The sequence below is a fragment of the Lathamus discolor genome, chromosome 2 (genome assembly GCF_037157495.1).
Source record: "Lathamus discolor isolate bLatDis1 chromosome 2, bLatDis1.hap1, whole genome shotgun sequence".
In the NCBI taxonomy this organism is placed as follows: Eukaryota; Metazoa; Chordata; class Aves; order Psittaciformes; family Psittacidae; genus Lathamus; species Lathamus discolor.
This window is the reverse complement of record NC_088885.1, coordinates 67242514-67256062: the sequence shown is the minus strand read 5'-3', so window position 1 is coordinate 67256062 and position 13549 is coordinate 67242514. Positions and strand designations below refer to the sequence as shown.

Sequence of the window (13549 nt, the reverse complement as noted above, 5' to 3'; positions counted from 1 at the left end):
CTCTAGCTGTTTATATCTGCCAGTGTATTAAACACTGTGCACATGTAACTGAGCACAGTGCTAGCCAGTATTACTTATTTGTTGTTTCAGAGTAGCATCTGTATCTAGGTTCATTAACTTCATCTTTTAGTAAGCTTAACTGACTGTTAAACCACTCAGAGCTCTTACCTCTGGTTGAGCTCAAAAAGATCTTACAGATCTTTCAGTGCTAATGACATAAGACATGGATTGAGTTGTTTGGGGTAGATTGTTACAGACATTTTCTTTCTCTGTATGATACATGAACTGTACATATGTACTGGAATAAAGCGGCATTTAAAGCCATGATTGTTGTTTTCACATTAATTACAAAATTACTACCTTGGATAAAGAATTTTCTGCATCTTTTGCTCCAATAAGATTTGCCCCAGTGTTCCAGAATTTCCTCTCAGCTCTCCCACTTTTGAGTGACATGAATTGTTCTAATTCATCTCACGGGATCATTAACTTTAAAACCTAATTATAGAATCATAGAATCATAGAATAGTTAGGGTTGGAAAGGACCTCAAGATCATCTAGTTCCAACCCCCCTGCCATGGGCAGGGACACCTCACACTAAACCATCCCACCCAAGGCTTCATCCAACCTGGCCTTGAACACTGCCAGGGATGGAGCATTAACAGCCTCGCTGGGCAACCTATTCCAGTGCCTCACCACCCTAACAGGAAAGAATTTCCTCCTTATATCCAATCTAAACTTCCCCTGTTTAACTCTGAACCCATTACCCCTTGTCCTGTCACTACAGTCCCTGACGAAGAGACCCTCCCCAGCATCCCTATAGGCCCCCTTCAGGTACTGGAAGGCTGCTATGAGGTCTCCACGCAATTAATACTATTTAAATGTCAGCTTTGTTATATAGTTAATCATTAATCTTAGCAGAAGCAGTCAGTTATTTTGTTCATCTGTCACAGTTTCAAACAGATACAAATATTTGTCTGCAGGGCCATTTTAGCTACTGATTACTGCCAAATGGGGAAGCAGGAGATCGTATTCTCACAAAACATCTCCACCTACTAGAGAAGAAGAGCAAGTCCAGAGCTCTCCCAAAGCTCAGGCTTCTTTTGTGTCTTCCAGATTGACAAATTCTTCATGAATCTCTTTTACAATGACCAAATATCTGCAACATTCTTGACCTCTGTTCACCTTTGAGATGGAAGTTCCAAACCCAGGTGTGGTGTATTGATAGTTAGGGATTCCAGAAGATTCAGCACAGAAAAATACCAAGAATTGTGTGCAAAACTCAACAGTCCACAAGTAACTGAAGATGTGGTCTATTTACAGATGAAAGGGGTATTTTTTGTTTTGTTTTCAATATCTTTCTTTTCTGAAGTTTTGGAAATGTTCAAGGATTCAAGTTTTGTCATTGCAGGCTGCTGGCTTCTGCAGAGAATCAAGCACCTGCTGGAGATTTAAAGCCTTGTCATTGCACAGCATACAGTCATGGATCTACATTTAATGGCCTCCACATCAGTGAATTAAAAGATGCTATTGGCACATTGCAGCACATGATCTAGTCCCTGGTGCTTATCTATGGACTGGAAATCCCCAAAATTGATTGTCAGCTTGGTGGAATTTGTGCTGCCATGGTCTGCCTTTATAATATGCAATTAGTGATAATCATAGCAACAAACAGCTGATAAAAACAGCCAAATGTTTTGAGAACAGGCATAAAACATCATAAAAACAAAAGGCTTTTCTGCAATACAGAGGATGCATCTTTAAAATCTATACTAGGCCACCATTATTGGTTGGAGCTGCTAATAACCAAAGACTGTCACAGTATAGTTTATAATCTTTAGGGTATGAATGACAGCAACAAAAAAAAACAAAAAAAAAAAACCCCAACAGCATAGTCATCAGGTGTTTTTCATGTGCCTTCAATTTGTCCCTGGAACTGTTGAGGTGAAAGGCTTATACTGTAAATGAATGACAACTCAGAAAACTGTGCAATTTTCCAGGGGGAATTAATTTAACTAATGACATTACAGGAATATCGTTTGCATCACATGTTAAAGGTTATACCATGATAAAGTTGTAAATTTATTGGATTCAGTATTAGGGAGAGTCAATAGCAAGCACGCTAACCTGCACAGCATTTACAGAAGTTAGCCTCAATCTTCCTGAGAGAGCTCTTCTAGCTTTCCATCCTGACTAGCCTGCAAAAACAAGCAGGTTTCTCAAAGAGAGATGGGAAAAGGAAACCAGCCCACTTCAGAACGCTATTAAAGAACAGAAACTGTGGTACATGAGTTTCACAGACTTCCAAAGCTTCTAGTTTCTACTATTACTTGGAGTTACATTCTGTATCTCTGAAAGTGTGCGTTGCTTCTTTAAAGAAATAGGAACCACATACAGTGTATGGAATAGACAAAATCCAAACTTTGGCTGTTATATAGATCAGCCATTTTTAAAATTCAGTTGCCTGTGTCAAGGAATTCTTTGCGGAGAGGCCTCATTTTCCTGAGGAAAGGCAAACCTACATTTCTTCCATGGAACTGACACTGTAAGCCAGAACATCAATCAAGCAACCACAAAGATTTCAGGGACCTGCAGGTCTCATTGCCCTCTGTACAAATGAGCTTTTGCCTGCACTGGCCGCAGGCACTCCAGTTATTTCTCTGATGGGCTGGTTTGCCCCTGAGGTCTGCTGCCAAGGGGTCCCACTCTCTATGCCCAGCTATTATTTCAGAAGCCCTTCTCATTAAAGGTCCAAATCCATGCCGAAGAAATTTCATAAGAGGCTTTATGATTTCACAGGCTTTAGAATGTCATTCATGTGACCCTGATTTAACAAATGCAAGTTCTAGGAAGTTCAGATGCTTACATCTGTAAATTAAAAAGGTTATAGCACTTGTAAGGTTATCAGTTCCCAAATACTCTTGCAGTGTTCACTGGGCACTCTACTGAAGAGCCAATTTCTTGACTTTCTGTGTTGGACAAATACCAAATTCCCTGATATAAACACTGGAGAACTATCCATTTCTAAAACATTTCACTATATTTAGGGAAAGAGCTTGGATAAATCAGTTCTGACATTGAAATGCTTTTGTGTACATTCTGCCTCTCGCACACTTCAGGACAACTAGTGACACTGCCCACCTCAATTTGAAAGTAGTCTCACTGACCTCCCTGTAGGTAACTTGCACGGTACCAAAATCTGTCTCCTTGAAACTTCACTTCCACTTTAATTACCTCAGAAGAATCCCAGACCCTGACCAAAATGTGCTAATGTGGAAGAAAGCTTAAAGCTGACACATCTATAACAGTATTTAATGTTTCTTCTCATCTGAACCATGCTTTCCTTTTCAGAGATGCTAAATACCAAACCCCTACATTTATGTAGAGAGGGGGCCTCAGCCTCCCTGAAAGGCAAAGTCGTTATCCTCATGCACAGTGATGTGACTGAAGAGCAGAGCTGACCTACAGTGGGGTTGTTTTTTTTTTTTTTAACAGAACGTATTAAAGCAACAAGAAAAATATTTCAGCCCAAAAAATCTACTTCAAGATCCTAAAGCAATCTTTTTATTATAGCTTTGGAATTTAGAATAAAACATACATTTAACCTTATAAAACAAGATAGCAAAAATTGAACTGCTTTGCTGTTCAGATTAGTTATAGAAGTATATAATTCTATTTATGGATGTCAATAGATGAACATAAGTTAGCAGGGATAGGGACATAGTTTAAGGTATCCTAATGGACTCTCCAACATTCCAAAATCCAGCCATATTGATCATGCAATTCAGACTGGATGAAAAGAGGCAATACATGTTTGTGGCCACATTCTACCCCAATCACTCCTGACAGCACTCCCAGCTTATTTAAAACAACATGCAAACTGCACATTGGTTTCCCTTGTGGCTTAATTCTCATTATTCACTGAACTCCTTTTTACTAGAAACTGACTGAAGAGCCAGATTCTGAGCTCATTGTTTGTTTTTTTGCTGAGTACAATGAACAGCCTTCTCAGTTTCCAAGCACAGCATTTCTATACACTCAAAACAGCTGCAACCACCAACTAGCAAAATAAAAGCAGGTCAGGAATGGGGAGGCAGGATGAGTGAAAAGAGTGTGCATGTGCTTTTCAGAAAGAGTAAGACTGAAAATTAATAAAAGGTTTTCTCATAATAGATAACAACAAATGCCATCAATCAAGCATAGGAGATGTGTGTCCCAAACATAGAAAAATGTAATAAAAAATTAATGGATGTGTATTTCGCAGCTTGGAATAAATGGGTTTAAGTAGTGTTACCACTCCGACTTGAAAAATCATAGTTCCCCACAAGAGAAATAAGAACCATGAGGACTAATGCCAGTAAAAAGGGAGTTTTCAGTAATACGAGGTTCATGCTGATGATAAAAACAGGGATACTGCCTGACTGCTCCTCTGTCTTGGTTTTCCTGATGAACCAAGATAGTTGACAGTGGTTCACTGGAAATTACTGTTTTGAGAATCACAGAGCTCACTGCTCTAAGGCAGAGTGCTCGAGATGATTGCCACCCATGCCCTCTCAGTCCTGGGTTGCTTTGAATAAGAAAGAAAAACAGAAGTCTGATTACCTTTTCAAGGCTTCCTCATGGACTCTAGATCTGTGCCAACTCTATGTCTTCAATCCTTCCTAGTAAGTTCCTCCTGATTTTACCCTGGGCAAGTGTCCTACACAGTGACTTTGCAACAGGCTCACAGAGACACTCTCACACTGTATTTGTGGCTATGTACTCATAGCTGGTCCACACACCAAAGCTACCTGTCATTTAGCTAGCTAATTTAGCCAAGGAATTTTATCATGTAATTTTTGGTTAAGCTGACACAGTGGTTTTCAACCTGTGGGACACTTATGCCTCTAAGTCTATACACTACTTCTACTGGAAAACCACTAAGAAAAACAGTTTTCCTGCCAATAGACTCAAATTTGGTCTTAAAGGACTTCAGTGAAAAATTTTTAGAGGACAGAAAAATTAGCATAAGCTAGAGCATATGATTAGTTCTGATCTAGACTTCAGATGGCCGGAAATATAATTTATGCCTTGAGTAATGGCTCCAATAATTAATTAAATTAATTAATTAGAAAAACATGAACCTTCAGCCTAGCTGAACACTTGAATATTATTCTGAACTTGTCCGACCAATTAAAGAGCCCTTCACAATCGGAATTTTTTTCATATGAGAGAGTTATCTTTTAACATTTCCTTGGCAAACATGATGGAGTTTTCTTTGGTTTGCCATTTCATGTAAGGTTTCCCACTCAAACCATTCTGATAAAGTTTTCCTAGCATCCTTTGGTGATCAGAAAATCCCACTGTTCTGGGTAATCACATACAGATATAACCCCTGCTTTTAGGGGGCCAACAGTTTTAGACCCTTACGCAAAAAATGGTCCCTGATCAACTGCACTACTTTGAAATCAGCTACTTAGGGGTTCAGTCAGGAACTACTCCATACACAAAGAAGCCCCTTGAAAACCAGTTACGAAGAAGTGTTGACAGCCTTGGCTCATTGTGTTTCTGATTTCTTATGTTTCTGAGGAAATGCCATATGGAATGTTTTCATTACATATTACTACCTCCACCCACTTCTTAGAATGATTGGTTAGGGTTGGAAAGACCTTAAGACAACCAAGTTCCAACCCCCCTGCCATGGGCAGGGACACCTCACACTAGACCATGCCACCCAAGGCTCTGTCCTACAGTGTCCTTGAACACTGCCAGGGATGGAGCATTTACCACTTCTTTGGGCAGTCTGTTCCAGTGCCTCATCACCCTCACAGTAAAGAACTTCCTCCTTATATCTAACCTGAACTTCCCCTGTTTAAGTCTGGACTCTTTACCCCTTGTCCTATCGCTACAGTCTCTCTCAGGTAACCTTGTACGCCCCTGTCAGATATTGGAAGGCTGCTGTGAGGTCTCCATGCAGCCCACTCCACCCTTAAATTTACAGGTGCATGTTTCTCACGTCAGCAATACACAACTAACCGGCTAGTAATGGTCACCATCTCATGTATTTTTCAATAGTCTGCTTTACTTTTGTGTCTTCCTTTCCTTTTTAAATAAGAAGCCAACCAAGTGGTATTTACTGCAATGTCAGTGTCAAGAAACTAACAGCTTGATCCAGCTCCCATCAAAATTAATGGAAACACTCACACTCTTTCAGGGGATGTTTGTCTAGACTCGTGATGGACAGGTTCATGTTTATGCTCAGGAGCCATCTTATTTCCAGGTGTCTTACAGTCTGAGAGGTGCAACCACGTCTGCACACCACTGCCCCTGACCCAATAAATCCAGCTTGTTTTGAAAGCCAAATCCAATGCCCAGGCCACAAATGAAGTCATCCTTAGGAACAAAGCAATCAAAAAGCTCCTAAAAAGAATACTTCTTTTCTGGATTAGCCACTTGGCTACATTGTGTATATTACATCTCCATCTTTCTTGTCATATTAAAGTGAACATTCTTTATTGCTTATGTTGGGAAGTATCTTGTAGTACGTACACAGGGTAAGAAATCTAGCTGAATTAGCATTACAAAATAAACTTTAATATTGATAGATTTCCCAGGTTGCTTTTCTGGTTGATGATAATTATTTTTTTTTTTTACTTTTGGTGGATAGCAGTACCATTTTTCCCACACAGTCTCTTTCTTTCAGCTGAGTGTACCTTGTATGCTGTAAAAAAATCTCTGTCTTTTTATTCTTTTTTATGTATTGTTTTTCCCAGTCCTGTAGCAGCTACTTGGTTGGGTGTTTATTTCATGTAGCAGAAAATACCTACTACAGAAATGCAAAGGCATCCTGACAGCAAGTTTGTCTTTGGGCATGTTTACATCATCATCCTTTCTGAGCTCTAATTCAACTTTCAACACAATGCCTAAACCTGCAGAGCCTCTGGGCACAAAAGATGAACACGAGAGTACACTTGTGCATTCTGTTGCCCTGTAAGCAAATTGCCTTGTTAATGAGGAATCAGTCAAATAATGGGTTTGATAGTCTGGGTTTAGATTAGCTAAGATAAAGTGCAAAAATGGATTTTTGTGTATCACAGGCAGCAGCACATCCTGTTCAACATTCAGTGTTATGAAAGTCATTGACTAATTCTTCAACCTCTCTCACAACAAAAGACAAGATACAGCTATTTCATGTGTAATAACTACTCTTTGAAAAAAATGAGGAAGTTAGGATTTTTTAACTTCACTGGGGGTTGGAACTAGATGATCTTGAGGTCCTCTCCAACCCTAACTATTCTATAGTAGGCCAAACCAGAGCTGCACTTTACAAAGTGCATATACACCTCATAAAAGATAACTCCTGCTCTCAGCTGCCTTATAGTATTTACACAGCCTGTGCCTAGAAGGAGGAGAATGCCATTGCTTTCATGTAATAAAGAAAAGAAATTCTGGGTACCTACATATGACCGTTTGCTTCCCCTGCTCATGATGACAACAAATCATTGCACACACAGACAGAAACCCTGCAGACTAGATAATGTACTGTGAATTGCTGTGCCATGCTATCTTGTTCATGTAGTCATACATGTAATGAATTGTATCTCAAGTCTCTTCCAACAAGGAGAATGCTCCAAGCTGGTTACTGTCTGAGCTCAGCATTTCAGCAGCTGGAAGCTGATGGAAAAGAGGAGGGAAAAGGCATCTGTATTTCTATAGTTTTCCTTTCCAAGCTAAATAGCTTGGATGAGAGAAGATAACATAACTGAATAACTCAGACAATCCAATCTTTCAGCTAATTGTGTTGGGAGGTTAAGAGATTTTTACAAATAAACAATTTTAAAAAGGCAAGTATTAGCTTATGTGTTTTACAGGAAGGCTGTAATTAGGCTTTGCTCTGTACCACATGCAATACTAAAATATGGACATTTTACATTATCTGTCCTTCTTTTGTAGAACTAGTACATTCTCTTCTTATCATAATGTCCCATCTGGTAGGTTACTCAAAGTCGAGCCAAAGTATTCTACCACTTGAGATATCACATAAACAAAAACAATGTGAAGCAGCTTACAATAAGCACATCACAAAAACCTGCTTCTTGGCCTTCTAAAATCTTGCTGGCTCTGCTTTGACAGGGCAAAGAGCCCATCAAACCTGCTTGACCAGCTTCCTCACAGGGACACAATCTGAAGGTAGACTGTGTCTTCCACAGGCAGCTCTTTGTCATCCTCAGCCCATTTTTTGTAATGGCAGATGCATCAGGGCAAAGTGATGGGACTCATGTCTCTCTGATCCAGCAATCACCCAGTGCTATTCTATCAGCTGAGCATAAGAGAACTGCTTACGCTGTAGACCCACAGTCTGCTTTACAGTCTTTTTGAATTTCCTTGATTCTGACAGAAGAATGGTTCAGTGCTGGCACACATGGTGAGTCTGCTTCAGGGCTGTTATAACCTGTAATAGTTGGTGACAGCATCCAAGACACTGGTATGTCAGGCCAAAGACAGCTGGTTGGCAGCAGTCCTCACTCTTTCACTGACTTCGCATGCTCTATAGTTATGACATGGACAGCAGAAAGTGGTTTGAAAACCCTCATGTGAGACACATTGAATCTGTGCTTGCAGTGGACTTTGTATTTAACACAAATATGCATATAGTCACCAGATTTTTATTCCGGAGTGAGGGGACAGGAAAAGGACCTCTCTCATCTTAGCTGTTTAGGATAATTTGTTTTAAATAGACTAAGTAAAAACCCTAAACATTCTCTCTGTCTGTCTTTTAAAAGTGGTTAGTTTCTTTAATGCAGTTGACTTCAGAGATTCCCCACTGCATGTACTGCTCTCAAGATTGAGTCTAAGCAGAACTCCTTTTTGATAAACTAATCTTTGTAAAATCCACTGTGCTCTTTATTTAACAAAGCCAGGAGCTAGCTATTAGTTCTTTTATGTATGTATTTTTTATATATTTTGTTCTCTTTAAATAGACTATTTAGAGTACAGCATGCTGAAAAGTAGGAATGGGGCACCTCAATAGCTATTTGTTATGGCTGTATTCTTCCTTTTGCCAGAAACACAAACCACACAATCCTTACAGCAATCATCATGAAACACATCAGGTTAAATCCCTCATTTCTTTAGCATAATATGAAGTCTCTTTCTCTCATATTACCATTCTGCCCAGTCAGGTATGTGAGGTTTTTCTAGGCAACAGGTGTTTTCTGAAATAAAATACAACCTTCCCCTTCAGCTCATTATGTGAAAGAGGCAGCAGCTGCAAGTATAATGCTGAGGACACATGGTCTGTAAGACACCCAGAAGAAAAATACTCCTTGTTCCACTTGTTAAGGTAAAGCACAGATGTTGCTTCAGTGATAAGCATGAGCATAAGGCAACCACAGTCTGCTTCATGTTGGAAACTCAGAATCTAGGATTTCAGAATATTGAGAAGGCTGCAATCCAGAATCACCAGTTTCTTTATGTAAGGAAAAGTTGTTCATGTCTAAGCTCACAGTCCTAACAAATACTCCTTATCACAGTTTGCATTACACTATCATCAACAATATGCTAGGGACTATCCACAGACTTGGCAGATAAATTATTAATCATCTTTTGTATTGACTCAATTGTGAGTATCAGACAGTGGCAAATGCATAAATTAATACATTTAGTGATTTAAATATTTACAGATAGTGTATATTTAAATTCATTTCGGTCAGTGGTTTCAGTCATTTAGAATGTTAAATGCAACTTTTGTCCCTGCTTACTGTTGGTACTAAGGCTATTTCTGTATCTCTCAGATCTAGAGTGTTGAGAAATCAACTGCAAAACAGTGGTGTCTAATGAATATAATGACCGAAGCTAGAACTGATGCTTTCCAGGGAGCGATTCTCTGCTCAGTTAGGTTGATAATTGACAACCTCCACCCCCATTTATTGATTTATCTGTAAGAAAAAAGTACATACATTGTAGCTTATGGTATAACTGGTAAGGTAAAAAGGCTTTTTCTAATAAAAAGGAAGTGCAGCATTTCCTTAGAAACAGAAAGATCCTCTGTTATTGCCTGATCTTCTCACCTCCTACTTTTCTAGGCCTAACTAGGTCAGAAACTAGCCTACCAACAAGAACATATAACACCACAGAGAAAACACAGTTCACAGAATAATCCCAGAGCTCTTGCTCTGTGAGTAGACTGGTTACTTTGGCTGTCTTGCAAAATATTTATGCTGGCCTTGCAGCATAAGTCCCAGAAGCTTGTAGGACTGCATGGTTTTCTGACTACAGCATTTGTTATGCATAGTAGCAGCTGCAATGAACTGGGAAATCTACACACAGAGAAAGGCACAACAGCATCTACTAGAAAAAAATAAAAGCTTCATACTCCTTCAGATCCAGGTCAGACTGATCCTGGCTCTTTCATGTTTGTTTCTCTTGCAAAATCGATATTGGTAAGCTATTGGTAAGACGAGTCCATCCCTTATCATTCTATCCCACCAGTTTTAGAGAAGACAGGTTTAAAAAATGAAATAAACAAGCTCTGATCACAAGATATTATAAGGTTGCAAAGTAATTTCACCAAGAAAATGATATCATAGTACTTCCTTGCTGTGACATACATGGTAAAAACGGTGTAATTTAAATATGCAACCTAATAATTTTTTAGTTTGATATGTTGTTCTGAAAGAGACATAATAAAAACAATCAAAAGAACAAAATATCTACATTAATTGGTACGATGATACATATGCCTAGAAGACAACCATAAGAAGTTTTCGCTGCTCAGACCCACCTATTGTTTGCTGCTCATTTGACTTGTGTTTTCAATTGTGTTCCTGTCCTGCAAAGGGCTTAGCAGCCAATAGGTCAATTCAAATCTCTTGTGACTGAGAATGTTTACATATTTTGTGTACTATGGTCTTCAACCTTTGAAGGGGAGCAGTCTCTTCTTACGGATCCATACAGCCTTTTGCCCTTCCTGAACCAGCCGTCATCAGTGTGTTATGCCAGGTTATTACTACTACAAGAACTAATAATTCAGAGTACCGCTATTAGGATTCTGCTCTACCCAGCAGTCAAGGCTGATCACAGATTCCAAGACTTGTACGCTTACATCATGGGAAGAAAATCTCAATAAATACTCACATGTGTCTTCACATCACCTTCAAGAATCTTGCTGTACCTGAGAAAATCAGCAACACTTCCATTCAGCAGCCTATCAAAGGCTTCAACATATGGTGCTATGCCTGTAGAAGAAGAGCATTCCATTGTAATGGGTTCATAAAGTACATAATGCATAGGACATTCTTTTGTAGCAGATGGCAGAGAAATACCATAGAAGCAGGGGAAATTGCTGTAACTTAATTTCTGTCATACTCATTGATTTGTGACATTAGTGAAATAGGATGTATAATGAATTTTTCCTGGCTAGAAAAAAAAAAAACCCTGCTCTTGGTAGAACTTGGCTAGGAACATGAAGAGAATTTATTCTGTATACAGTAATGGGAAGCCTCTTTTGTCTTACAATAACAGGCGCTAAAATAAGTATTTCTCAGCCCTTCAAAGATCTAGTGGTCTGATAAGCATGACTGTCTTAACAAAACTCTGCTGTTGCATATAAAACAAGTATTATCTCCAAAAAAGAATCTACACTGTACTGAACAACCCACTCATTCCTGAAGATCTTTGCACTGTTTGGTGAGTTTTAGTAGCAAGCAATTCCATTTCCAGTTAGATAAAAGCCTTTAAAATAGGCTGACAGTGGATTTATGCAGTTAAATGTGGCTTTGTCATCTTACTTTGTTGTCTGACCTTGCAAAACTACCACTGGATAAAGAGAGCTCAAATGAGTCCTCTAGATGACACATCCCATTGACTAAATATGCTATATATTCTATCAGAGGAATAAAAATGCTTTTTTTTCTCTCTGGTATGTATACAGAGCAGTTCCCTGACAAAAGTGGACAATCAGTTTCTGCACCTGGCTTTTAAAAGACTTCATGTGGTACCTTTTAAGGCAGCAAAAGTAATCTTCCCTTGGATGCTTTCCAGCCCCCCTTTACTCCCTAACATACCCTTATGTCTTGTCTATGCTTCAGAACCTTTGCCAGGTCCAGCATGAGCAATGCACATGTGAATTTATGGCATCTATAGGATATGAGAGACCAAGGTTAAAATTCTTCCCAGCTTCTCTCCCTCATTAACGAAGCTTGGAGATTGCTCTGAAGAGGTACCAGGCTTTCCCCAGAGAGTCTGATTTAACCTTTTGGCACTATATGACAATTGTGCCCAAATTCATAATTTTGAAAGCCCTCTTTATTCCACAAGAGTCATCTGGCTCCTCGACAGAAAAAAGAAAGGCTCTGGCAATTGGAGTTTGCAATGGCCTGTGTGAAAAAAAAATGTAGCTAGTCAGCTAGGCAGGATTTCAAGGCTCCTTTTGTTCTCTTGATGTCACCTTCAATTCTGAGGAATTTCTGGGCTTTCTTCCATATTAAGTGTTTGTGTGTAAAACCCTCAAATGACCTAGTGTACAAAAGGTTTTAGCTGTGGAGATGCTTTCCAAAGCCTATTTATGTTCTTTGTCAAAATCTGTGTGCCTCCAAGAGAATCACTGTAATCTTTTACTTTAGAGCTGAGTTTTAAATAGCAGTTCACTAAATGGCAATTGTCCTATGCAAAACTAGAAAGCAACTATGCTATTTCTTACTATTCAATACAGCTAACTCCCAGGAGCACTTACTAGAATTTGCTGTGGGCTGTCCACAGCAATTGAATGATTTGTTTGCAATCCTGCCTTTGCAATACCATTTAGGAAAACAGTAAAGGTACAGTTCTCCCAGTAATTAATTCTATGTTAATTCAATAACAATTCTAATTATGGAATGATCTTTTAGGTGAGGGGCTTATGGTAGAAGAAAGCAATGTATCTCCATTTCCACTAAAGACTTAAAAAAGGTCACACTCTGGCTGAGTGTCAATTTTAAAGGAGAAAAAGAGACCTGTTCTGTAAGACTTTCAACTCTGCAGTTGCTGTGGATGTCACATGAACCTCTTCAGAGGCACAGTAACACAGGCATACGGAATGATATTTGTGGCATTATATGTGTATCAGTTGCCCAAACAGAAGAACCAATACAGTCTTAGGTCCTAAATGCATCAGCAAAAGCTAATTCCCGAGTCCCTGTGTGAGACAGCTCTGCCTGGAGATACAGTGCAGGCTGGCAAGTGCACCATGGTGCTGCTCGTCTCAGCGTCTTACTGCCGTCTCCCAGTGGGTGTGTTTTAAAATCTCACTACAGCAAGGTTTGTCAGGTGGTTTCTTCTAGGGAGCTGCTGGGGTTTTAAGGCTCTGTTTCCCTGTGGGGTGAATCTTCTCACCTGAGCTAGTAGGTTAGGCCAAGGATATATCAATTTTCATGGAAGTATCTCACCTGAAGAGTTCATCTCCTGTTCTGAAAGCAACCCTGGCTCTGCAGTACTGAGCTCTGGATTAAGAGAAACGCACCTAAATGGATTCATTATAGGACCGAAGCCTGCATTTTTTAAAAATGTAGATTTCCTAGTGGTGATTGATTTAATT

The 13549-nt window shown here is 39.3% G+C and overlaps 1 protein-coding gene and 1 long non-coding RNA gene across 2 annotated transcripts in view; one reads left to right on the top strand and one right to left on the bottom strand.

Moving 5' to 3' along the window:
• LOC136008293 (uncharacterized) overlaps positions 1-13549 on the top strand; it is a 66393-nt gene that overhangs the window by 33098 nt on the left and 19746 nt on the right. The gene's annotated exons all lie outside the window — the stretch shown is intronic.
• The window catches only part of CAP2 (cyclase associated actin cytoskeleton regulatory protein 2), a 70096-nt gene that overhangs the window by 43396 nt on the left and 13151 nt on the right, over positions 1-13549 (bottom strand). Inside the window, exon 3 of the mRNA XM_065667312.1 lies at positions 11113-11213. Coding sequence (XP_065523384.1) covers positions 11113-11213 — 101 coding nt within the window. The remainder of the gene's footprint in view (positions 1-11112; positions 11214-13549) is intronic.